Raw genomic sequence first — 27,658 nt, 5'->3', positions numbered from 1 at the left:
CAGTCAACTTTGCAGAAAATGCCCATGAAATGTAGACAAAGTGCATCAGATAAAACATCTGCAGCCAGATGTCTCCCTCTCTAAGTCATACAACATCCTCTTAAAAGTGTCCAACGAAACCAGATCCTTCAGTTTCAGGTCTTTTTGTAGTTCATTCCAGGTGAATGGGGCCGCATACCTGAAGGCCTTTTTCCCCTGTTCAGTTCTAACTTTAGGAACAGACAACAAGAAAAGATCCTGAGAACGCAGATTATAAGCATTTGTGGTTCTCCCACTGATGTAAGTCAGAAGGTAGGATGGGAGAAGACCTAGGACAGACTTATAAATTAAAATACGCCAATGACTCAATCTGCGAGCCGACAAAGAAGACCATCCTACACGATCATAAAGCAGACAATGATGGGTAAGAGATTTAAGATTGGTGAACCTGTTTCTCATGGAGTTACAAAAATGTCCACTCAGCTGGACACCATGCATTTAATTTTTGAAGCAAAGACACATTTATTTATAGCCCATCATTAGAAAGTGATATTCTGCATGAAAACTATGAAATAAAAACATTTTTTAATGCCATTTTCTCACATTTTAGCGTACTCTAATACTAGTTGTTACTCACTTCATGGAGATAATATGCAAAACAAAAAAAAACTTTTGTATCAGAAAACTGTTAATTACAGTCTAATAACAATCAGCAATTGATTTAGTGCAGATCAGGTTTATCAAGAACAGCAAAGTTAGTATAATGGTATGAATTGCAGTGTTTGGGATGATGCATAAGGGTCCACTGTACTGGCTGATATGGAACTAAAACAACAAAACCCATGAATATGCAACAGAACAGCTGTCCACTGTAGTGACCACTATGCATGAAAGGGTTAATATTGTGTATCTGGTTTATCAGTTTTAGTATATCTTATCTTCTATATTCATATATTTTTTATTAGTTTTACTATATCTTTTATTTTTACCCATACAAGTAACAGAGTGAGAAAGCACTGTGCAGCAATACTAATCATTCCATATCTGTTTTAAAAATTAATTTAGCAGCAACTATAATAGCTCAAATTGTAGGTCTAAGCAAGTACTTTAACATTCCATTACGGAATAATAACCAAATATTTAATAAAAACATGAATTTATCATCATTGACAGAGTAACGGAGTGAGGAAAAATATACAGCAGTTATTCAAGGTTTGGGAAAAAATACCAGAAAGTGCAAATATTTAGCATATACCACACTTTTATGAATATATGAGAGTACATTATATCCAAAAATGAAACTGTTATCATTTTAATTTTAATTTTAAAAGACATTAATTCATGGTAACAGAGTGAGAATCCACAAAAGTAACAATGAGGCGTTTGTTCAGTGCAATGCACCAGAATAATAATCAAAGATTTTATTAAGATACTGATAAAATTATCAGTCTTTTACAGTGGCCAGAGGGGCAATAGCCCAAAAAATTATCCACTAGAAGAAAAAAAGGAGATTGCGATTTAATACACTTGCATGAAAAAAAAACTATCTCCTAAAAAAAAAAAAAAAAAAAAAAAACTTAATCAAAAATGAATTTGTACAATGAAATAAAATAAACTTGTGTGATTAAAAAAAACAATAATAATCTCCTCAAAAAAAAAAAAAAAAAAGACTTCTACAAAAAAAATATTTTGAGAGGAGGTATACACATACATTATTTACATTTATTTTTCAGATACTTCTTTTTTAAATAAATCACAATCTCTTTTTTTTTTTCTTATAGTGGATCATTTTTGAGCTGTTGCACCTCTGGGCCACTGCTGTCTTTGGTGACATATGTTTCATTACTATATTTAATACACATCATTCTGCTATTTGTTTTTATAATAAATAACATTCAAAATTATTATAGTATTTGATATTTGATTATTATGAAATATAAGATTAAACACAGGCATATATTTATTTACTCATTGCTATTTACATCCTGAATTTATGCTGAATACATTCATTTACAACCTTTACTGTTCTTCATTTATACTGTATTCTCATATATTTTCTTTTATATCAATTGTAATTCAGGTATAAATTAAATAAACAGTTTTAGAAAGTAGATGCTGAGTAATCAAAAATATTGTTTTAGAGGAAAAAGATATTGATCCTGATGTTCACTTTTGCTTGGCCAGGCCCTTGTGCAGTACTTTGCATTGTTGTAAATGTGTTATAGAAATAAACTTGACCCTTTTTTTTCCTTTTAAACCCGTTCGTATTTATCTTTTTTTAATCACAAATGTGCACACCAGCATTTAGTTCTTCATTGTGTATTGTAAAACTGACATCTTCTTCGTATTATCTGAGGAGTCACGAACGTATCGCTGTGAGATTCAATTGTAATTTTCAGATGAATGGATGAGAATGTTGAATTGCGATGTGAATAAAATAAATAAATAATAATAATAATAATAATAATAATAATAATAAATAATTAATAATAATAATAATAATAATAATAATAATAATAATAATAATATGTGAACCACGGAAAATACCAATTAAAAATGAATTAAAAAAAAAAAAAAGAAATAAACTTGACCTTGATCACTCAGGTCACATTGGGAGATTTAGAGTCTGGGAAGCATTTCTCCACATTTCCTTTCCTGCCCACTCAGCTGATATGTTCATCGTCATCTGTCATATGTTTTTAAAACCCTCTCCAGATATATTCTAAGTGCTGTAGTGCTGCCTAGAATATCCGCAGATCACATAATCCAGCGGAACTTCATAAACATATTTTAAGAGCTTTACGATTCAATCATTGCTGAAGCGTCTGTCATGCAAGAGAGCTAATAAAACAAACGGAATGGTCCGAGTTGTCATATCAACATTTAAGGTCTATTGATTGATCGGTGCGGTGAGTAATAGGCAGAAAAGGCTTCAGCTTCCAGCGGCATAGTGAATTAAATTGGCAAAGGAACATTACATATCCAGCCTGTTCTAGTTGAAATGAATGCGTGCGCTATGTTTTAGGATATAAACGAGCTTGTTTATTTGCATATAGAGTGGGGAAGTCAGATCTGAACAGAAGGGATCGCTGGAGCTACATATGCTGATGCATTCTAAAGCCACGTATGAACAGATGCATTTACAGACGGCCACTTGACGATAATGCGAAGTTTTAAGAGTTGTGATATTAATGCAGAACAGTGTTAACTAATGACTATCATAAGTGCAAGGTGCATTGATCTCCTTTTTCTGTTTCCTCTTATTGAAACTATACATTATTTAACACTTAGATACAATTTCTTCTTCCTGTACAATGTCAGACAGGGCAGAAAAAAATTGATGACAAGAAAGTGAACTGTGGGACTGATTGAATTCTTGCAAAGTGCTGCTGGAAAATACTGTTTGCATTAATGGAAATGAAAGTAGAGAGGCAGGTGTCTGTGATTAATGGGTTCTGTGTGTTGCCAGTTTTAGTGTTCAACTCGACTCAATTCTGAATTTTAATTGCAGGACTTGTTTCCTGGAATACAAGTTAAAACGTTTATTTCTGATGTGAATTTGACTGCTGCTAATTTCAAGCCCCAGTAACAATACTGAAGAGTGCGAGACAAAAAAAAAAAACAGAACTCAGGTTTGTTCGATATTTGAAATAGCATTAGATTAAAGAGAAACATATTAGAAAAATAAAACAGTTTACTGATTCTTTTATGCTAATCCATTACTATATGTCAGTTAGTTTACTGCCACTATAACAAGCCGCCTAGCTGTCTTCATGTTTTCTTTGCAATAAAAATGTCAGAAAATGTCTTTTTTTGCCAATTCTTTTGCACCTTTATTTTCAGGAAGATCTTAACTTTCAATATCTGGCCATTAATTGTCATTATTATAAAGAATAAATGATTAAAAAAAAAAAAAAAAAAAAAAAAAAAAAAAACAGACTTGAAGTTTTTTCACATATTTATGATCACAAACAACTGTAAATGTCCATAATGAAACTTTTTGAGATTGTCAAAATAAACTTTCAACTATTTTACATCTGCTCCAACATGCTTTTTGCTCTTTAACGTTCAGTATCCATATTATAGCTTCATATTTCATATTCATATACTGACATGAACATACTGTTGTGGATAATTCAGTTACTGCATTATGGATTGTTGTGGTTCGATGCTAAAATTAGGGAAATAGTATCGGCTGATTGTTGTATAAAGTTAATAATAAAGGTGTAAAAGCACTGAGGGGTAGGATTAAATAAGTTTATACTTCTTCCTACTCCTTTTCGACCATGCAAAATTCAGACTTGTATGTGCTTGAAGATAGATTCTGTCCATTTAAATGTTCTTTTGTTTATGTCTTAATTTGCTTTGTTTTGTCTTATTTTCTTTGCATGTTTCGAAACAAATAAAAAAATAAATAAATAAATAAAAATATTTATGTCCAGGTGTTTTTTACCCTGTGCAGAAGTCTCTGAAACAGTTCCTTTCTACTTGCAACAGAGTCCCACATTGCTACCATAAATTGTTATATAGCATCGGAAATCTCAGGATCTCAGCTTTCCGATGCTACTTGAATTTTGTGGATAGCACAAACAGTTCAAGAGTAATTTGAACGACGTAAAGTGCAAAATGCAGATCGCTATTGTTAAAGGAGTGATATTTAACTTTTTTTAAATGGAATTATGCATTTTAAAACATTTCCCTGTGGTCTACATAAACTGTAAATGCAATACTTGGGTCTGAATTCTTCATTAATTCAACTCCACAGGTCCATCTTCAACCTTATTTCTGAGTAATGACACCAGAAAGGTCATTTTGAGCACTGGCCCTTTAAATGCAAATGAGCCACTTCATGCCCCGCCCCCTTCAGGTTGTTGGCTGTACTGCTCTTGTAACGGAGTTAATGTATGTAGTCCAGGATTCCACTTGCCATCTCACACTGTTTTATTGTGTTAATTACTATTTTATTTTAGGGACATTAAACACCACACCCCTGCAAACTAGGGTCGTGCACCTTCCTGGTGAGTAAATGCATGTTGGTCCCGTCATTATTTTACATTTTCAAATTTTTTTATGTCATATTTGAATGATTGTTATGTACCGTTGTGTTTGTGTAATGATTGGCTCCCTGTTGATTGAGCATGTTTCTGAATGGCAATGTTCTCTATTGTATGTTCATGGTCTAATTGGCGTGTGGTGTTAGCTAACTTTGATTTTTTTTTTTTTTTTTTCTTGATAGTGTGGGATGGATATTGTGTTTTCTGCCAGGTATGTTTTTTATTTACTTTGTATTTACTTTGTTGCTTGAGAAAAAGGGCAGTTTTGCTGTGTTTTCTTCCTGTATGAGATGGATATTGTGTTTTCTGCCAGAATAAACGGCAAGGAAAGAGAGAAGATCGTGTTTTGGCAAGGTATTCACAACGCACACGTACAGCCGCTACACTCTGTCCCGTTCAACCAACAACTGAACATTTTAGGTAATTGGCTCTAAGTTTGGACATATTTTCAGTATGGACTACAACCGCTGCTGCTGACAAACTATGTTGTACTCGGAGAAATGTTCGTTGGAAGTCTGAACCTTTTATGTGCAAATGTTATGACGTAACTAGTCAGGGGCGCCGCTAGCAATTGTGGGCGCCATGAAAGGTAAACGTTGTGGAACCTTATTTTACGCCAAATCTTACACGAAATTTTCACAAGTTCTATTCTGTATCTACTGGACCCCCTCTATGGGGCCCCCACAAATGCTGGGCCCCATGAATTTGTCATGTCCCCCCTGCCCTTTACGGTGCCCCAGCAACTAGTTATAGACATAACAAATTAAGCAGGAATTGCCAGCACCAGTTTTAATATGTATGTTCTTAGTTTAGTGTTTTATGTGTATTTTTAGTGTGGATGTATGGCTGTGATTTCTATTTTGTGTAACTTCTGCTGTTTTCTTGGCCTGGACACTCCTGAAAAACAGATTTTTAATTTCGATGAGCTTTTTTCCTGGTTAAATAAATAAATAAATAGATAGATAGATAGATAGATAGATAGATAGATAGATAGATAGATAGATAGATAGATAGATAGATAGATAGATAGATAGATAGATAGATAGATAGATAGATAGATAGATAGATAGATAGATAGATAGATAGAAATGGGGGAAATGTTTGTCAGAAGTCTTGACCTTATACGTGCAAATATTGTGATGTAACTAGTTATAGATGTAACAAATTAAGCAGGAATTAAAACAGGTTACAGAAATCCACTCGATTTTTGCCAAAATGAATATAAAGATAGCTTGGCAGCACCTGGAGGGTTCAAATTCAAACTATTAGGGTCCAAATTCACAAATAAATGCACCACAGACTAATAAAAGTGGGTTTAGCTAAATATGACCCCTTTAAAGGGTTAATTCTGTTCGTCTTTTGCACTCACCGGTAAATTCTTTAAATTCCTGGAAAACTTTGGGGTACATGGCGGCGGACATCACATCTTCGGGTGTGATTTCGTCTCCGTGTGTAGCTCGGAGCCCGTCCTCCAGGGCCTTGAAGTCCATGGGGGGCAGAGAGGCACCGGGTCGGCCCTCGATGCGGGGCAGGGACTTGAGCACCTGTAACGGACGTAAAGGTAAGGTGAGACAGAGGAAAACGGATTATTTGCGCTTTGCATTAGTATTCATAGAGTCTTTATGGATGTTTTCCTCCTTGAAACATCCCCATGGGACACTAATGCATGTAGGATGTATAAAATAGAAAGTGTCGCTAAACCCTTACGCTGTACTTCATGACCGGATAAAAGCTGAAAGTCTGTCAAAGCACTGAAGTGACTTTGGGTGAGGAGGGTGAGAGAGATACACGGGTAGACAAAAAACAGAGGGAGAGAACCACTTGATCTGCCTGAATATGTAACACAATGCAGGTTATTTTTATATTTGCATAAAAATGGCACCGCTGTTGTATCAAGAACTGCAGGGACTTCCACTTTAGTTCTCTCTCTCTCCGTCTCAATCTTTTGTCTCTCGACCAAAGAGCCGTTAGCCCATCAAAGACGACTGCAGCAACGCAGCACGTGTAACACATCATCATCATCATCATCATCCTTGTTCTTGCCTTACAACGATAGCGCACAAAGACTGGAAAGAATAAAGGACATAAAAGTGGAGGCAGCTGAATGGTACAAGTAATGATATGACATTTTATCTGCCCACACAGTTGTTGGTATCTGACAAGTTGTAGAGACAATCGATTGGAAGCTACTAATAATGTCTGGTGAGGAGATTACGACAGGATACAGGCTTGTACCAAAAGGCGGCTGTAATAAGGAGCAAGCTACTTGGTTTTTTTCCATGCTCGGAGGGAGGGAGGGAGGGAGGGGAAGTTGCAGGAATCTCCATACAATTAGCCTATTTAGACTCTCCGTGCTCCAGCAAATGACTCTAGAACAATACTAACAGGATAAGTAAACAGTGAAGCCCTTTGTGTTCGCTATTTGTGTTGTCAGCTCAGCTCAGGTTAAAAAGCCTTAGAGCCTAAATTAATGTAATGAGTACTGTACCGGTAACAATAATGTCTTTTACATCCGCATTAACACTTTAAGTATAGTGCTGTATAGAAGTAGAGGTGGGCGTTCGGGCCAAAAGATCACAACAGAATGTTTTTAAATCACGTTCATGATGTGCAATTTGGACTACAATGTTTCTTCGCAATTGTAAAATGTAGTGTAGACACAGTAGGCCTGCCAACAGGTCCAATCTGGCATGTGGGATGAATTTGCAAAGAACAAAAAGGCAGCTATTTTTCCAATAAAAGTAACTACTATTCCTGATATGTCAAATGGAGTTGCACTTATTGCAAGAAAAATAGCTTATTGTGGAAAAAATTATTAGACCATGTTTCTATGCTCTGTATATCTGGAACAAACTACCAGAAAATATTAGGTCTGCTGAGAGTCTGAGTTCTTTTAACCCATAAAGGCCCAGTGCTACTTTTGTGGTACTTCCCAAATTACTTTTTCTCTATTTTTAACTTTTCTCAAGTGATTTATTACCATTTATTTTAATATTATGCTTAGTATTTGTCATTCTTCAGTGAAAATCTGGTATTTTCCTATATTTACTTATTTATTTAATTTACTGATCATGATTGATGTCCATAAAAGCTGAAATTAAAGTTGGGGGTTATTATATCAGATACAGAGAAAATGGAGGAAAAAGTAAATTTTCAGTAAAATCTTTCATTAACTGAACATAAACCCATTGTGTCTATCCACTGTCATTGATTTGACTCCATGGGTTTTACTGGTGAATCAATGCTGTAGAAGATGATGGTGTTTCCACGGTAACTACGGAGCCTCTGAACGTCCAAATGGGTCATATCTGATGACCATGAAAAGATGACAAACTTTATTTTACACCAATTATTTACATGTATTGATAGGATTAATGGATCAACAGGTATTAACATTTTATATCAGTGAATGATTTTGGTCACCAGGGGATGTTTGGGTCTTTATGGGTTAAGTCAGTGTTTCTCAAAATGTGGGGCAGGCCCCCCTGGGGGGGCGCGAAGGCTTGCCAGGGGGGCATGGGATCATTTCTAGGTGTTTATTTTTTCTTCAGGTTAGAACATGTAACAGGTGGAACTAATGTTTTAGCGTTGGAGCACCCTGGACTCATTTTAGGGACGTACAACAAACAAATCTACTGCCATGGTGATCTGTCACTAGACTAGACAAAGAGTTTAGGTTTGGAGAATGGACAAGGACTGGACTGGAAAAGAAAAATATGCAATGTTTCTGTTTATGCACCGTTTGCACTTTAATGATCTGAGATGTGCAGCATAAACGGGCTCATTGCAGCCTCTGATATTGTTATAACGTTCATCTTTGTTACCAAAATTTGTTTTTTTGTTCTATAAAAACATTTACCTTATTGTCATAGTTGTAAGATAATTACTCATTTCCTATTTTTATTTGGAAAAATAATGTCTCAGGGAGCAGTCTTGTTGAGTTCATTTGTATTGTTCAATCAAAAATCTAAGTTATTTTTAATTTGCACAACAAATTATTCAAGGAAAAGCCAAAAGTATTCTTACGATACTGATGTTTCTTTCAGTAAAAGTAATAATTGCACCACAGGTACAATGTTGTCGGGGGTGAGGGGGGCTTGGAAATTTTTCATGCTCCAAAGGGGGTGGGGGGGGCGACAGAAAAAGATTGAGAACCACTGTTTTAAGTCAAGGGTAAAGACTCAACTGTTCACTGCTGCCTTTGACTAAAAGGCTTTTGACTTTTTAAATTTTATATTCTCCTTCAAAACTCTGCAACTCTTTCTTTAATATGTGTTTTTATATTTTTTGGGTTTTATGTCGTTTTCTTACTTGCTGTTTTTAATCACCTTTTACATGTTTCTTTTATAATGTTTTAAATGTGTTTCTTTTTCCCTTGTCGTATTTCAATGTCCTGTGTGAAGCACCTTGAATTGCTTTGTTGCTGAAATGTGCTATATAAATAAACTTGCCTTGCCTTGCCAAGACCACCCTTGTTTTCTTCAATTTCTTGTTCATTTTAATGCCTGGTACAACTAAAGGTACATTTGTTTGGATAAATATAATGATAGCAACAAAAATAGCTCATAAAAATCTAGCCATTTTCCATGGTTTTCTTGATAATAACCAAAATCACTTAAGTTTTTACATCAATAGCTATGGCAAAAACAGTGCTTTTAGTCATTCCATGTTTTCTTTTCTGTCTGTTTTAGTCACATGATACACACAGGAGCCAGTACTTAATTGTTTTTGATGACTTTTGATGGTTTAATAATTTTTTCCATGACTGTACATGTTGTAACATTGCATAAACCTGTCAAAATGACGCCACGGTGACAAATATAATGATAACAACAAAAATAGCTCAAAAGAGTTTAATTTCAGAGCTGATATCTTGCCATTTTCCATGGTTTTCTTGATAATAACCAAAATCACTTAAGTTGATCGCTGTATCGCTGTTTCTTGTGTTTATTGGTGTCAAATTATGGAACTAATTGAAGGACAAAGTGAAAATGTGTAGCTCGTTGTCAAGTTTTAAAAAAAGCTTTTAAGTTGTCAAATTCTCAAGGGCTATGAAAGTACAATGAGCTCTAAGTGACTTAAGAAACTGAATGTAGACTAATTTGTGTTGATGTTTTATTTGCTGCAACTTCAGGTGTGGAGTTGGAGTAAGGATGGGAGTAGGAGAAGCAGAAATAAGTCTTTGATTTCAGCTTCTTCCTTTTTCAATTATCAGTTGTGTTAATTGTATGTTCTTTGTATTTATGTGTTTTTGTACATAACTGAAATAAAATATTCATTCATTCATTTATTCAAGTTCTTACATCAATAGCTATGGCAAAAACAGTGCTTTTAGGTAGAGATGCACCGATACTGATATGAGTATCGGGCATTGGCTCTGATACTCAGTGTGTGTACTCATATTCATACTCGTAAAAGTAATCCGATACAAATGCACCGATACCACTTACGGCCGTGTGACATTCCCAGTTCAGTGCAGCAGGTACGTGGCGGTGGAATAATGTGTGAAGAATGTGGAGATTTTTCAAAATAAATGACGGTGATAAAAGTAACGCTGACTGCAAGTAACGTTACAGACACAAACAGATACGGACGCAGCGTTCTGTCCGTCCTCTGTGTAAATTCCATCCGTTTTCCAGGTGCTGGCGGATGCGTACCCAGACGGAGAATACCACCAGGAGTACGGAGTGGTGCGGATTGCTGCCAGCGGAAGTGAAAACGAAACTTATCGCTCATTTCTCTTTTCTCTACCTGCTGAAACTAAGCTTTTAAACCTTACTAGCAAAAACGCTGCAATATTAGTATCACATTAGTGTTTGTTATTACTGACTTTCTTCTTCTTCTTCTCCAAAAACTTTACTCTTCTCCGTGGTATTTGTCCAGTATGGTTAATTCAGAGCGGCGCCCCCTGGTGGATTAATTCAGAAATGCTCATTCCAACACATTACAGGGTGGGGAAGCAATATTTACAATATTTTGAGGCAGGGATTGAAAGACAGTGTATGACCAATTAGTTTATTGAAAGTCATGAGAATTTATTTGCCACAAGAAAATTTACATAATAGAAAATGTTTTTATTCTATGTGTCCTCCTTCTTTCTCAATAACTGCCTTCACACGCTTCCTGAAACTTGCGCAAGTGTTCCTCAAATATTCAGGTGACAACTTCTCCCATTCTTCTTTAATAGTATCTTCCAGACTTTCTCGTAATAGTTTTGCTCATAGTCATTCTCTTCTTTCCATTATAAACAGTCTTTATGGACACTCCAACTATTTTTCAAATCTCCTTTGGTGTGACGAGTGCATTCAGCAAATCACACACTCTTTGACGTTTGCTTTCCTAATTAATCATTTGGGCAAAAGTTTGTGAAAAGGTATGGATAATAGTGTTAGGTATGATTATGACATCAATATATGTTTGGTTTCAAAACAATGGATGTAGTGCCTGCTGAGAAAAAACAACTAAATGTTCATTGTAAATTTTGTTTCCCCACCCTGTATGTTAAAATGTGAGAAAACATCAGATTAGCAGCATTAAAAAAATTTTTATTTCATTGTTTTCATATCACTTTCTGATATGGGGTTTTACATACATGTTTCTGTGCTTCAAGAATAAAATGCACGTTGTAGCCAAGTGGACATTTTTGTCAATTCATGAAAAAAAAAAAAAAAACTAATTTGCATTGCTTTTTCATACCTAATGAAGAATAAAAACACCCAAGAAAAGATCTTGACAAAGGTTCTAATAATTCATGCATGAAAGGGTTAAATATAGGAAAATACTTCATTTTCACTTAAGCATGCAAAATACTGAGCATTATATTTTATGTCCAGTTATTGATATCTGAGCTGAAAATGTCACTTTTTCTTGAGTTTTCTGTTTTTAATATAACTAGCGGCATTGTAACCGTGGTGCCACCGTGTGTGAAAAGTGCCGATACATTATTGTAAATGAACACAGCAAGAGCAGCAGCAATTTTGTAAAAAATTGTTATGATATTATTTGTTCTTCTCCCATTCTTCTTTAATAGTATCTTCCAGACTTTCTCGTAATAGTTTTGCTCATAGTCATTCTCTTCTTTCCATTATAAACAGTCTTTATGGACACTCCAACTATTTTTGAAATCTCCTTTGGTGTGACGAGTGCATTCAGCAAATCACACACTCTTTGACGTTTGCTTTCCTAATTAATCATTTGGGCAAAAGTTTGTGAAAAGGTATGGATAATAGTGTTAGGTATGATTATGACATCAATATATGTTTGGTTTCAAAACAATGGATGTAGTGCCTGCTGAGAAAAAACAACTAAATGTTCATTGTAAATTTTGTTTCCCCACCCTGTATGTTAAAATGTGAGAAAACATCAGATTAGCAGCATTAAAAAAAATTTTATTTCATTGTTTTCATATCACTTTCTGATATGGGGTTTTACATACATGTTTCTGTGCTTCAAGAATAAAATGCACGTTGTAGCCAAGTGGACATTTTTGTCAATTCATGAAAAAAAAAAAAAAACTAATTTGCATTGCTTTTTCATACCTAATGAAGAATAAAAACACCCAAGAAAAGATCTTGACAAAGGTTCTAATAATTCATGCATGAAAGGGTTAAATATAGGAAAATACTTCATTTTCACTTAAGCATGCAAAATACTGAGCATTATATTTTATGTCCAGTTATTGATATCTGAGCTGAAAATGTCACTTTTTCTTGAGTTTTCTGTTTTTAATATAACTAGCGGCATTGTAACCGTGGTGCCACCGTGTGTGAAAAGTGCCGATACATTATTGTAAATGAACACAGCAAGAGCAGCAGCAATTTTGTAAAAAATTGTTATGATATTATTTGTTCTTCTCCCATTCTTCTTTAATAGTATCTTCCAGACTTTCTCGTAATAGTTTTGCTCATAGTCATTCTCTTCTTTCCATTATAAACAGTCTTTATGGACACTCCAACTATTTTTGAAATCTCCTTTGGTGTGACGAGTGCATTCAGCAAATCACACACTCTTTGACGTTTGCTTTCCTGATTACTCATATGGGCAAAAGTTTCTGAAAAGGTATGGATAATAGTGTTAGGTATGATTATGACATCAATATATGTTTGGTTTCAAAACAATTGAAACTGCTGAGAAAAAAACAACTAAATGTTCATTGTAAATTTTGCTTCCCCACCCTGTTTATGTCAGTAGCAGCACTTTTTTCCAATCAGACTAATAACAACGACAATAAAGCAGATTTAGAAAAGGAACTAAGAACTGGAATGGGATTATTAAGTACTCGTATCTGTACTCGGTGTCGGCAAGTACTCAAATGTAAGTACTCTGGAAAAAAGTGGTATCGGTGCATCCCTGCTTTTAGGCATTCCATGTTTTCTTTTCTGTCTGTTTTAGTCACATGACACACACAGGAGTTAGTACTTGATTGCATAACCATTGTTTTAGATGACTTTTGATGGTCTAATAAATTTTTCCGTGACTGTATGTGAAATTGCATGAATTGCACGAGACAAAGTGCTGTGTTTGTCTTTTGGGCACAAAGGTTTGTTTCATGATCTTAGTTGCTTGGTGTATTTAAAACTTATCGGCATATGCATGGATATGTGTTTGCCTTGTGGAAATCTCTAGACAAAGGGCCCGGTGCAATGCTATTAGTCACAGAGCTAACAGTTCAAAGATAGCTGACTCATTGGTGTGTGTGAGGCAAAGACACTTCAAAACATGGCAGCCTCATTGGAGTCTGTTCTCATTAACATTGTGTCCTTTGAGGATGTCTTACACCTAAACTGCTTGATTGTTAGAGTGTGAGACACAGACAGATAATGACTGTGTGTGAGAGCGAGTCTGTATTAACAAATGAAGGAAAGGCAAACTCTTCCTTCAAGGTTACTTACATTCTGCTCATTTCTCTTAGAGCCAGTCAAGAACCCACTCCACTCCATCTCTTTTTTTTTTTTATTGTCCTCGATTTTTCTTTTCCTTACTTTTCTAGCGCAGTGCTCCGAGGAATAATAATAATCTTATTTTTCGAAGTCTCTTTTTTTTTTTTTTTTTCCCCCCCTCATTATTCCCTCCCTGTATTCCCATTTTCCCACCCCCTTCATCTTCCTGGTTTCCCCTCCCTTGTCCGTTCTCTCTTCCACCTACACTGCAAATGAATCAACTGTGACAGAAGATAAGGAAACGCCTCAATCACACTTTGAGCGCTTCAAAGCAAAGGAACGCACAGAAGTTGTGTAACAGCCTGTGCCACTGAAATGTATGCATGTTACATACTGGTGAAAGAGCTGCTTGTTGACTAATTAATGCCACCACAGCTCCATTAAAGAATCATTATTTCTTCCATGCATGAAAAAACAACCCTCGGCAGCTGCACACAATGTTATCGCATGGTCATGTAAATGCCTATGATTGCATGCAATGCACATGGACTTAAAGATAAAAAGTTGTGCTTCTAATAAGCTCATTGCACAAACACTTGCAGAAAGAGATCTACTCGGACAAGAAATCCAGTGAAGAAGAACTAAGCATTGGCCTCCAGTCAGTGCCTGTCATGCCCACTACAAGCATAATTTATTCATAGCATTTCAGTTTCGTTTTGTTTTACATCCCACTTTTATATTATATAAGTTAGTCGGTTTGACACCAATTATTTCGATTTCAACCTTAAATGCACCTCGAGATATGCTTCAGAAGACAGTGACATTTATCAGATTTACCTCAAACTTAAAAGCAGGATAGAAACACAGGCCTACACACTGAACAAACAAACAACAAAACACCCCCAAAATATACGAATACACACATATATTTAAATCAAAGCTGAACTCTTGAGTTTATCTGAATGATGGAGAATACGTTCTTTAGAGAGCTTTGTGTGAAAAAGCCTCTTGATGTTCTGGCATTAAATATCTAGTTTGGCTTGTTTCTATTGTGTGCGGAGTCACTGTTGTCATTGTTATCTGTGGGAGAGACTCCGAGGAATTATTTCACTTTCTGGCTAAGGACAGACGCTGGCAGCTGCTTCACATAAGCGATAAGGATTTTCTTATATCACAATAATGGAGTCTGTAGCTCCGTCACAGTTTACATGCATAATGATGGTATACACTGGCTGATCTACATGCAGGGGCTGCAGTCATTTCCCTCAACTACAGATAATATAGAAATGTGGACATTATTATCAGAGAATGAAAAAAAACATTGGAAACATGAGGAAGTGGATATAGTGTTTACTTGAATACTCAGGTTTATTATAGGTGTGATATTTAGCTTTTTTTTTTTCTTTTTTTTTACCTCACTTAGCTTTCTGTGTTTGTTTGTTTGTTAGCAACTTTTTACGGGAAAACTATTACAACCATCTTTACCAAATTTTACCCACAGATAGGCCATTTATCCATAATTTTTATATGTTTTAGTTAGTTTTGTAAACACACAATACAGTTTCAGTTAGTTGTCGTTTTTTTTTCTTTTAATTATAGTTTTTATTTGTTTCAGTTAACGAAAATATTTTTACAATTCTAGTTTTCGTCATTTCGTTAGTTTTCATTAACAATAATAACCTTGCTCACAGGCCAAACCAACTTAAACATTTTGGAGGGAAGAATTCCCTCAGATGGTAGAACCCATCTATTCTACTGTGATGTCAGATGAATGGAGAATGAATGCATGAAGAAGTGTCAAAATTATTTTTCCCATCCAATCGGCCCAAACTCGAGACTGACATGAGCCGGCCCATCAGGAATCCTCCCGAATCTCCCGATTAGCCACTCCGCCATTGTATAGACGTAACAAATTAAGCGGGAATTAAAACAGGTTGTAGAAATCCACTCGATTATTGCCAAAATGAATATAAAGATAGTTTTGCAGCACCTGGAGGGTTCAAATTCAAACTTTATGAACTGTTATGGTCCACAAATACACAAATAAATGTACCAAAGACTAATAAAAGTGGGTTTAGCAAAATAGGACCCCTTTAAATAAAAACAGTCTCCCAATGCAACATGTAGGGAAAACAAAACTGGAAAAAGATGAAGAGGCACTAATAGCGCTGTGGCAGACAGAGGAGTTGTGCAGTGCATGTCAAAACAAAAAAAATCATAGTGATTGTCAAGGGCAAGTCTGCCTGGGAAGCTAATGCCAGAAATGACAAACATCTGATCATATAATCTAGAAACTGCACATCACCGCAAAGCAGATGAGGGAGGGAGGGAGGAAGGAAGTACAGCCTGATAAGAAAGGTTGACAAGTGTTCGATTCACACACAGGTAAACGGTGAGGGAGGAGGGGGGTGAGGGGAAACAATAACTAGACACAAATGAACGGAAGGATTCATAAAGAGAGGACCTGCACAGAAAATGAAGAGATCCAAAATGAAATTGACAAAAAAAAAAAGGGGGGGGGGGGGGGGGGGGGGCACTGGTGACATTCTATATTATTCATTAGATGAGTGGGAGAAAAATGTGACTGTTCGAATTAACCCATAAAAACCCAAAACTCCACCAGTGAACAAAACCATCTACTGATTTAAACTGTTTAATAACTTCTGATCCACTAATCCTATCGATACATGTGAATAATTGGTGTAAAATGCAGTTTATCATCTCTTCATGGTCATCAGATATGACCCATTTGGACGTCCAGAGGCTCCATAGTTACCACGGAAACACCGTCATCTTCGACAATATTGATTCACCAGTAAAACCCATGGAGTTGGATCAATGACAGTGGATGGAGACACTTGGTTTATGTTCAGTTAATGGTGTATTTTACAGTAAAAGTCACTTTTTCTTCAGTTTTCTCTGTTTTTGATATAACCATCAACCTTAGTATGAGCTTTTATGAACATCAACATGATCTTACTACATTAACCCTTTCATGCACAGTGGTCACTCCAGTGGACAGTTATTCTCCATCTGTTCTCTTGTATATTCATGGATTTTGTTGTTTTAGTTGCATATTCAGCCGACACAGTGAACACTTATGCATCATCCCATACACTGACATTCAGACCATTACTGTAAGTTTGCTGTTCTTGATAAACCTGATCTGCAGTGACATGTTTGAGTGGAAATCACTTGTTAATTGTTAGACTGTAATTAACAGTTTTTTTCAAAAACAAAAAGGGTTTTTTTTTTTACACATTATCTCCGTGAACTAGGAAGATTATTACTGTTATTAATTATTTAAGGAGAAGGGGCGGGATTTTGTAAGTTATGCTTCTTCTCACTCCTTTTCGAATATGTATTATATGTCTTATATAAGTGTTTTGTTTATTTATTTTCTTCTGTTTTTACATTCATATTCAAAATAAATACATCAATCAATCAAATCAATCAATCAAGTGAGTCATAACTAGTATTAGAGTATGTTAAAATGTGAGAAAACATCAGATTAGTAGCATTAAAATATATATATATATATTTCATTGTTTTCATATCACTTTCTGATATGGGGTTTTAAATACATGTTTCTGTGCTTCAAGAATAAAATGCACATTGTAGCCAAGTGGACATTTTTGTCAATTCATGAAAAAAACCTCATTTGCATTGTTTTTTCATACCTAATGAGGAATAAAAACACCCAAGAAAAGATCTCGACAAAGGTTCTAATAATTCATGCATGAAAGGGTTAAATGTAGGAAAATACTTCATTTTCACTTAAGCATGCAAAATACTGAGCATTATATTTTATGTCCAGTTATTGATATCTGAGCTGAAAATGTCACTTTTTCTTGAGTTTTCTCTGTTTTTAATATAACTAGCGTCATTGTACCCGTGGTGCCGTTGTGTGTGAAAAGTGCTGATACATTATTGTAAATGAACACAGCAAGAGCAGCAGCAATTTTGTAAATAATTGTTATGATATTATTTGTTCACATTATTTGGGAATGGATATTTAAGGAATATTTTCATGACACAATTATGTATTTAGGCAGTTTGCTTATTTCAGTACCATCAGTTTATAGTATATGCAGTGAAATACTGCCTATTTGCATTCTTCAACATGGAGTATGGCGGCAGGGATGAAGATTTTAAAGTAGAGAGAGGCTAAAATCGCCCAGTATACCTTACAACATTTGAATTCGGACGTAAAATTGTGCCTAGTAGATAGTCGGGTAACGTTTCTATTCATTTGGCGAGTTTGGCGGCGATCGGGCCTGTGAAGGCTGAGGAAAATCCATAGAAACGCCCTCCTGTGCTGCAACATCGATCGATCGGACACAGAACGTGCATTATATAGTAGGATAACCCCCAACTTTACTCTGATCTTTAATGAACATCTACATGATCAGTAAATTAACCCTTTCACGCATGAATTATGAGAACCTTAGTGAAAATTTTCTTTTTTGGAGTGTTTTTACACCTCCTTAGGCATAAAAAAATTGCGATCGAGTTTTTTTTTTTTTTTTTCATGGAGTTACAAAAATGTCCATGCATTTAATTTTTTAAGTAAAGAAATATGTATTTAAAACCAAATATCAGAAAGTAAAATGAAAACAATGAAATAAAGACATTTTTAAGGCTGCTAATTTGATGTTTTCTCACATTTTAACATACTCTAATGCTAGTTATTACCTCATATAATATGCAAAAAACAACTCTTTTTGTCTAACAAATAACTGATTTAAACTTAAACATGTTACTGCAGATCAGGTTTATCAAGAACAGCAAAGTTATAGTAATGGTATGAAATGCAGTGTATTATGGGATGTTGCAAAAGTGTCAACTGTGTTGGTTCATATGGAACTAAAACAACAAAACCTATGAATATACAAGAGAACAGCTGGAGAATAAGGTTAAATATAGGAAAATACATGATTTACGCTAAAAAAAAAACATAAAATAAGGAATATAATATTACAATCAATGGTGATAAATCGCAAAAGAAAGGTTAAATATAGAGAAAAATTCATTTGGGAACTGCCACAAAAGTAGCACTGGGTCTTTATGGGTTAAATTCTAGGTTCAATATTTTAGCTTCTGCAAAAAGTTTTACAAAAGCACCGCAGCTACATGGGGCTTGACGCAACGAGTGGAACGTCACACCAAATATTTCCCATTTCCAGTAGCAGACAGCTCACCAAAAATGGAGCACTCAACTTCTCCGTGGGGAGAAATCTTCACGAGTTGACCCCCATCAGTGAAAACAACATCTGCTAAGTTTTCATATTTAAGAAAAAAAAAAAAAAAACAGTCAGAACTGTGCTAATATGCCAGCACGTTTTGAGGACAGCGTGACAAATGTGGCTTAATTCATGCAGGTACGCGTCCGTGTGACACTCCCACTGAGACTTCAAGCTGTTGGTCTGCGATGCACATGAGAGTCTGTTCCTTTCGCTTCGCCGTTGTGAGACGGGTGAAGTAGACAGAAGTAAAGAAACACAAGAGATGAGAGGACAGAGCAATATCACGGTTTTCTTCACCGTTTTTTAGTGTCCTCCTGGGGACTGGCAACTGTCAGATGTAACCAAGCATGTGACAGAATTTGTGTGCGCGTGTGTGCACTTGTAAATGCACATGTCTTTAAGCGACTCCCCTATGTGTGTGTGTGTGTAGTGTGTCGAGAACAAGTGGAATATTAACCCATAAAGACCCAAACACCCAACGGCGACCAAAAGCATCTACTGATCTAAAATGTTTAATACCTGTTGATCCACTTATCTTATCAATACATGTAAATAATTAGTGTAAAATACAGTTTATCATCTTTTAATGGTCATCAGTTATGACCCATTTGGACGTTCAGGGGCTCTGTAGTTACCATGGAAACACTGTCATCTTCTACAACATTGATTCACCAGTAAAACCCATGGAGTTGGATCAATGACAGTGGATGGAGACACTTGGTTTATGTTCAGTTAATGATATATTTTGTTGAAAAAGTAATTTTTTTCTTCAGTTTTCTCTGTGTTTGATACAATAACCTTTGAATTTACTCTGATCTTTAATGAACATCTCCATGATCAGTAAATTAAACATAGGAAAATACATGATTTTTCACTTTAACCCATAAAGACCCAAACATCCACTGGTGACCAAAATCAACTCCTGATCTAAACAGTTTAATACCTAATGATCCACTAATCCTATCAATACATGTAATTATTTGGTGTAAAATGCAGTTTGTCATCTTTTAATGGTCATCAGATATGACCCATTTGGACGTTCAGGGGCTCTGTAGTTACCATGGAAACACTGTCATCTTCTACAACATTGATTCACCAGTAAAACCCATGGAGTTGGATCAATGACAGTGGATGGAGACACTTGGTTTATGTTCAGTTAATGATATATTTTTGTTGAAAAAGTAATTTTTTTCTTCAGTTTTCTCTGTGTTTGATACAATAACCTTTGAATTTACTCTGATCTTTAATGAACATCTCCATGATCAGTAAATTAAACATAGGAAAATACATGATTTTTCACTTTAACCCATAAAGACCCAAACATCCACTGGTGACCAAAATCAACTCCTGATCTAAACAGTTTAATACCTAATGATCCACTAATCCTATCAATACATGTAATTATTTGGTGTAAAATGCAGTTTGTCATCTTTTCATGGTCATCAGATATGACCCATTTGGACATTCGGGGCTCTGTAGTTACCATGGAAACACTGTCATCTTCTACAACATTGATTCACCAGTAAAACCCATGGAGTTGGATCAATGACAGTGGATGGAGACACTTGGTTTATGTTCAGTTAATGATATATTTTGTTGAAAAAGTAATTTTTTTCTTCAGTTTTCTCTGTGTTTGATACAATAACCTTTGAATTTACTCTGATCTTTAATGAACATCTCCATGATCAGTAAATTAAACATAGGAAAATACATGATTTTTCACTTTAACCCATAAAGACCCAAACATTCACTGGTGACCAAAATCAACTCCTGATCTAAACAGTTTAATACCTAATGATCCACTAATCCTATCAATACATGTAATTATTTGGTGTAAAATGCAGTTTGTCATCTTTTCATGGTCATCAGATATGACCCATTTGGACGTTCGGGGCTCTGCAGTTACCATGGAAACACTGTCATCTTCTACAACATTGATTCACCAGTAAAACCCATGGAGTTGGATAAGTGACAGTGGATGGAGACACTTGGTTTATGTTCAGTTACTGATAGATTTTGTTGAAAAAGTCACTTTTTCTTCAGTTTTCTCTGTTTTTGATATAATAACCATTAATGTTAATTTGAGCTTTTAGGAACATCTGCATGATCTCAGTACATTAAATATAGGAAAAAACCTCATTTTCACTTAAACATGCAAAATACTGAGCATAATATTATACCAAACGACGATAAATCACCTAAGAAAGATTAAATATAGAGAAAAATGAAATGCCTTTATTTCTCCATGGCAATCTTTTAAAATACAGCCAACGCACTGAGACTTCTGGTCTTCATCAGGGCTTTTTTCACCATTACCATGGAGAAATAAAGACATTTTATTTTTACACAAATCTTACAGTGTGCCTTGGAATATTTTTTTGAAATCTTTCATGTTAACCACAAGTTTCCAAAGAGCACCTGAGAATAATCATCAAGAAGACCCAGCAGTACTTCCACTTTGTTGGTTTAGAGATAATGAAAAATGAACTTGAGAACTGCCACAGAAGTAGCACTGGGTCTTTATGGGTTAAAATGTGAAATACAAAGGACAATCTTACAATAAATGGTGATAAATCACTTAATAAAGGTTAAACAGAGAGACGAGTTGATTTTGGAACTGCCACAAAAGTAGTACTCGGTCTTTATGGGTTAAAAGCTCCAAGTGTATTCTGGGCTTTGTCGTCGCTATTAACTACTCTGGATTCAACCCGGTACGTTACACTAATTCTATCATTTCCCAAACCTGTAGACACAAAGATGTGCAGCTTGAATGGCCCAGAAGGCAACTACCCTGGGCTCTATACCTTTAGGGGGGGCCAGAGGGTCTAACAAGTCTTACCTCGAAGCAAAATCTGAAAATGTGGTAAATGCACTGACTGCAACTCCCATCCCGAAAACAACCAATGAGAAATTTATATCATCTTCTCAATAGAAAACCTCCTTAAAGATTTTCTATTGAGGGGGCAGCTGTGGCAGTAGATGGCTGGAGAGTTGGCGTGTGATTGAAGGGTCACCGGTTCGATTCCCTAGACTCGTGGAGAGTTGATGGCTAATGTGCCCTTGAGCAAGGCACTTAACCCCTCCATTTGCTCCCCGAGCGCCTGATAAGGCGAGCATGCACGATCTAGTGATGGGTTAGAGAAGACGACAAAAGACGAATTTCGGTGTGTGGTGCATGTGCATGTGCATGTTTACGTGTGTAAACCCCTACTGACGAAAATAACAAATCTTAATTCTTAAAAGGAAACATGTAATTAAAATTAAAATTACTTGGGTAATTTGCTGGAAGTCTTAGCAGGATACCTCACAAAATGGCCCCCTGTAATTTCACTTCCATGTTTCTTGCAGCTTTCATGAAATTTAAGTTAAAGTTAGAGAAGGGAAATAAAGTTGAGTTATCGCTCAAGTAGTGAAGCAGAGAATGTAGAAAAAAAGAGAGGTGAATAAATACAAATATCACAATTACAGGCATGGAATAATTATTAGACCATCCTTGTTTCCCTCAATTTCTTGTTCGTTTTAATGCCTGGTACAACTAAAGGTACATTTGTTTGGACAAATATAATGATAACAACAAAAATAGCTCATGGGAGTTAAATTTCAGAGCTGATATCTAGACATTTTCCATGTTTTTCTTGATAATAACCAAAATCACTTCAGTTCTTACATCAATATTTATGGTTTTACTGATAAAAACAGTGCTTTTAGACATTCCATGTTTCGTTTTCTGTCTGTTTTAGTCACATGATACACACAGGAGTTAGCACTTGATTGCATAACCATTTTTTTGGATGACTTTTGATGGTCTAATAATTTTTTCTGCAACTGTACATAAAAGTGAATGCTGGTGTTTAGATTAGCCTTAAAGAGGTTTTATGTCTTATTGATAGTCCAAACCATCAAGAGCAAGCACCCAATGGACTAATGACGACCAAACCATCAAAGAATTAACAATACTTTTCAACAGACACTGAGTTTTCATGCATGTTTTACGGTATTATAAACATTTCTACAAACCAAACCTCAGATCATCAAAATAACACTGCTGTCTTATAATCGTCACATGTTGCACCAGCTTTCTCAGACTGAAACTTGTTCTCATCTCCAGCTTTGACATTTCATTGTCATGGGAGACTGGAAGAATGACTCACTCCTCCCTCTAGTGGTCAGAAATATTCACAGTGAAACATCAGCCCATGAATGTGAATAATTTAAGCAAAAAAATTTGAAGTAAAAATAATACATATTGCTCCTTTAACTCAGAAAACATGAATAATTTTAGCAATGTCAGCATTACACTATATATATATATATATATATATATATATATATATATATATATATATATATATTTTTTTTTTTTTTTTTTATATATTATTTTAAAATGAGCAGTGTTTTATTCTGTTATACTACATTTATATTGTGCCAACTTATTAAATTCTACGAATATAACCACCTGTGCCATGGATTTAAAAGTCTGACACAGAACTAATGTGAAATGTGAGTTTATTTCTAATATAAAAGACACACACTGTGGTTGGCATAAATCTAGATTAGCTACTGCTAGGACTATTATTACTTCTATTATTAAACAGCTTTTAAAAGAAGGAAATCCTTGATGTAAAAAAAAAAAATGGGAAAAGCAGCATGCAGGTGTAGAACACAGTCAACAGTGTCACCTTGGATCTGAGTGGCTCTGGGAATCCTCCATGTGGTATCCCGATGTACCCCTGCAGGAACTCCACCACAGACAGGGGGAAGGACAGCTCGTCAGCCCGCTCCTCCACCTCGGCTCTGCTCAGGTCGTTCTGCACCATGAACTGGGCCAGATCACCCACAATCTTTGAAGATGGAGTCACCTGAGAGGCAAAAAAGGACAAACAGTGAATACCACGAGTTACTGTTAATGTTCAATCAGTGCTTCACAACCTTTTTTGGCTCGTGACCCCATTTAAACATCACAAATTGGTGGCAACCCCAGACATTCAAAATAGAGACTTTTTTTTTTTTTGCTAAAATTAATTTGTTTTTGATCATGTCATAGTTTGCTATAGTATGTTGCAAATAAACGTTAATTATAGACAACATTTAGTTTATATAATGTTTTTTAGTATGGACGGAGGCAGAAAAGCCAGGTGCAGATTACTGCACAAAGTGAGAATTTTATTTTCCTTGGTCAGGATATGTACAGTCAGTCCAGCTTGGATTTACAAGGTTGACAATTAATACTGAACAAACAATAACTCAAACTATGAATTATGAAAGAGCTGCAGCATCTGAAAGCATGTCTTTTATGTATTGGGAATGTCTCTATCAACTCACAATAGATTTTTATTACCTCCGCTAAGGAGGTTATGTTTTTGCCAGGGTTTGTTTGTTTGTTTGTGGGTTGGTTAGTGACATACCTGAAAAAGTTACGGACTGATTTTGATGAAATTTTCAGGAAATGTCCGAAATGGGACGAGTAACAAATGATTAGATTTTGGGAATGATCCGGATCACTATCTGGATCCAGGAATTTTTAAAAGGATTCTTTATCATTGGGAGATAGGGATATTTTCAACATATGTCGGTGTAACTCCACAATGAATGGTCAGAGTGCTTGGTAAAAAAAACAAACAAAAAAAAAAAAACAAAGTAAGTTCCCAACAGGTTCTACAAGATATTGAAGATTGATCTGGATCCTCACAAAATTCTGGATACCATGATCCAGAACAGGAAAAAATAGTGGAGTTACTGCGCAAAGTGAGAATTGTATTTTCCTTGGTCAGGATATGTACAGTCAGTCCAGCTTGGATTTACAAGTGTTGTTTTTGTCAGCCTGTTTTAATTTTAGTTTTAGTCTAGTCTTTGTGCCAAACTCTCATTTCAGTCTTTATTAGTTTTAGTCACGTTAATAGTTTTTTCATCTAATCAAGTTTTAGTCAGCTAAAACTCTGAGCGTTTTAGTCGTATTTTAGTAAGAATAATACATGACTATTTTCATCTAGTTTTAGGCAACGAAGGCGAACCATCCAGAATTGAGGTGCGAACTGGAGGAGGCAAATGGCATGGGTGCAAAACATCTGATATCCTGCCGACCTCACAATGTCACGGCACACCTGCAGTAACGCAACTAAAGATAATAACGTCAATTTGTCTCGTTAACAAAAATAAAGAGACATTTTATCACAGTTTTTGTTTCGTAAACTACATTTAGTCTCGTTTTTATTCGTCAACAATATTGCATTACTCATTTAATTCTAGTTATCGTCACATGACCACCATTTTCATTACGTCTCGTCTTCGTCACGCGATAAAGTTTAGTTGACAAAGATTTTTCGTCATAATTTTTGTTGACCAAAGCAACACTAGTATATATAAGGCTGCAAATTAATACTGAACAAACAATAACTCAAACTATGAATTATGAAAGAGCTGCAGAATCTGAAACCAACCACAATGGACATTTGAAAGATAAACAGTACCACAGTGGTTCAGTTTCAGCTTCACAGTTTGTCATGTCTTTTATTTATTGTGGTTGTCTCTATTCGTAATTTGTTTTTTTTTTTGTTTTTTTTTAATCAATTACTAGAAATTTCAGGCGACCCCAAGGTTGAAAAACAGTTTTAATGCTTTGAAAGTGTCTGTGTTTCAAAGAAGAGGGATCACCAAGGAACAAATACACGATTAACTGATTAAAAATAAATCAGATGATACTTAATCTACCACTAAATTGATAAAAAATTGCATAATAACTCTTAGTAAGCTATTAGTATTTCATCAGAGACTCAGCAAGACACCAGAGTGCAGCCCCAGCACTCAGATTATATCTCAGTTAGCTTAAGATCAAGCGAGGTGCTATTATAGCACTCTGATATATTACCATTGGATTTTGATCTGTTCAACATCAACGCTCTGAGAATGTTCATTTTCCCATGGTATGCTCGCTTTTTTTTTTTTTTTTTTTTTTTCCATTCCAAAACGTTTGAGCTGCTGCAGTTTGTCAACAAGACTACACCATTTTTCTGTGTAAATTCCTGCTGTGTTGTTTCCTGTCAACTACGTGCAGGTAGAAGTGCACGTCCACAATGATTTTACCAAAGAGAACAGCAGTGACACAGTCTATTTTTTTTAATGAAGACGCCGCCGTCGAAGATTAATCTCGCTGTGACCCAGAGAAAGGAAGGCCGGGAGAGGGAGAAATGAGAAATGAAAACGTGTTTACACCTATACGGCATCTTTAATCACTGGATTTGGCAGGCATGAGCTAAACTACGCACATCTTTTCAGTGACAACAGAGTGAACCTGAAAATAAAGAGTGAAGAAGAAAGAGCGAGGAAAACATTCATTAAAATCACATGCATTCATTCTTTCATTATTTATAATGGCATATCATTATGGTAATAGCGATCCCTATTAGCATAATGGTGAAAAGTGGAGCCATTTTTGACTGCAAAGAGGACACTGTAGCAAGTATCAATTGCACACATTATTCTCTTATTGTAATGAATGAAGACACAGATTTAACACTTCCTGTTCACTTCTGTGTGATACTAGATGAGTTTATCAAGCCTTTAAATGGCCCTCACAGAAATACTCTTAAATTCAAATTTTCAACCTTGGTGTGTTATTGGAGGACAAAACAAGAATGTATTACTCTTGGGAAATTTTTCAAGATTTGTTATTGTTAGATAGAAAATCCAGGTAAGTGAAATGATCATATTTACAAAAAATGGAATAAATGGACTAATAACAGAATGGAGGAAGGACAGAATAATGTGAATGTAGTGTTGTGTAGTGTATCCAAGCAAGGTTTGTTTGTTCATTTTTTGTTGTTTTTGGTGACTGTGTTTATTAACCCTTTCACGCATGAATTGTGAGAACCTTAGTTAAGATTTTTTTCTTCAGTGTTTTTATTCCTCCTTAGGCATGAAGAAAACGATGCGATCGAGTTTTTTTTTTTTTTCTATGGAGTTACAAAAAGATCCATGCATTTAATTTTTGAAGTAAAGAAACGTGTTTAAAACCCGATATCAGAAAGTGATATGAAAACAATGAAATAAAAACATTTTTAATGATGCTAATCTGATGTCTTCTCACATTTCAACATATTCTAATGGTAGTAATTACTCACTTCATGGAGATAATATGCAAAAAAAAACCTTCTTGTCTAACAAATAACAATTGATTTACACTTAAACATGTTAGTGCAGATCAGCTGTATCAAGAACAACAAAGTTACAGTAATGGTGTGAATGTCAGTGTATGGGATGGTGCGTAAGTGTTCACTGTGTTGGCTGATATTGAACTAAAACGTCAAAACCCGTTAATATACAAGAGAACAGCTGGAGAAGAATTGTCCACTGTAGTGACCTATGCATGAAAGGGTTAAATTTAAATAAAAACTTAAGTGAAAACAAAAAAAACCAAAAATTAATTACCATATTTGGTTCCTTACCCGTAAGTGGCGAAAAAAAACCCCAAAAAAACAACAAAAAAAAAAACCTTGTGTGTTAT

At 35.3% G+C, this 27,658-nt stretch overlaps 1 protein-coding gene across 2 annotated transcripts in view; it reads right to left on the bottom strand.

Moving 5' to 3' along the window:
- pcxb (pyruvate carboxylase b) overlaps positions 1 to 27,658 on the bottom strand; it is an 848,274-nt gene that overhangs the window by 52,097 nt on the left and 768,519 nt on the right. For both annotated transcript variants that reach the window (XM_030162429.1, XM_030162430.1), the window contains 2 exons: positions 23,838 to 24,017; positions 6,403 to 6,577 (listed from right to left, as the gene is read on the bottom strand). In XM_030162429.1, coding sequence (XP_030018289.1) covers positions 6,403 to 6,577; positions 23,838 to 24,017 — 355 coding nt within the window. The remainder of the gene's footprint in view (positions 1 to 6,402; positions 6,578 to 23,837; positions 24,018 to 27,658) is intronic.

Source organism: Sphaeramia orbicularis, chromosome 18 (assembly GCF_902148855.1).
Source record: "Sphaeramia orbicularis chromosome 18, fSphaOr1.1, whole genome shotgun sequence".
Classification (NCBI taxonomy): domain Eukaryota; kingdom Metazoa; phylum Chordata; class Actinopteri; order Kurtiformes; family Apogonidae; genus Sphaeramia; species Sphaeramia orbicularis.
Note: the sequence above shows the minus strand (reverse complement) of the source record. Positions and strands in the feature narration are given on the sequence as shown.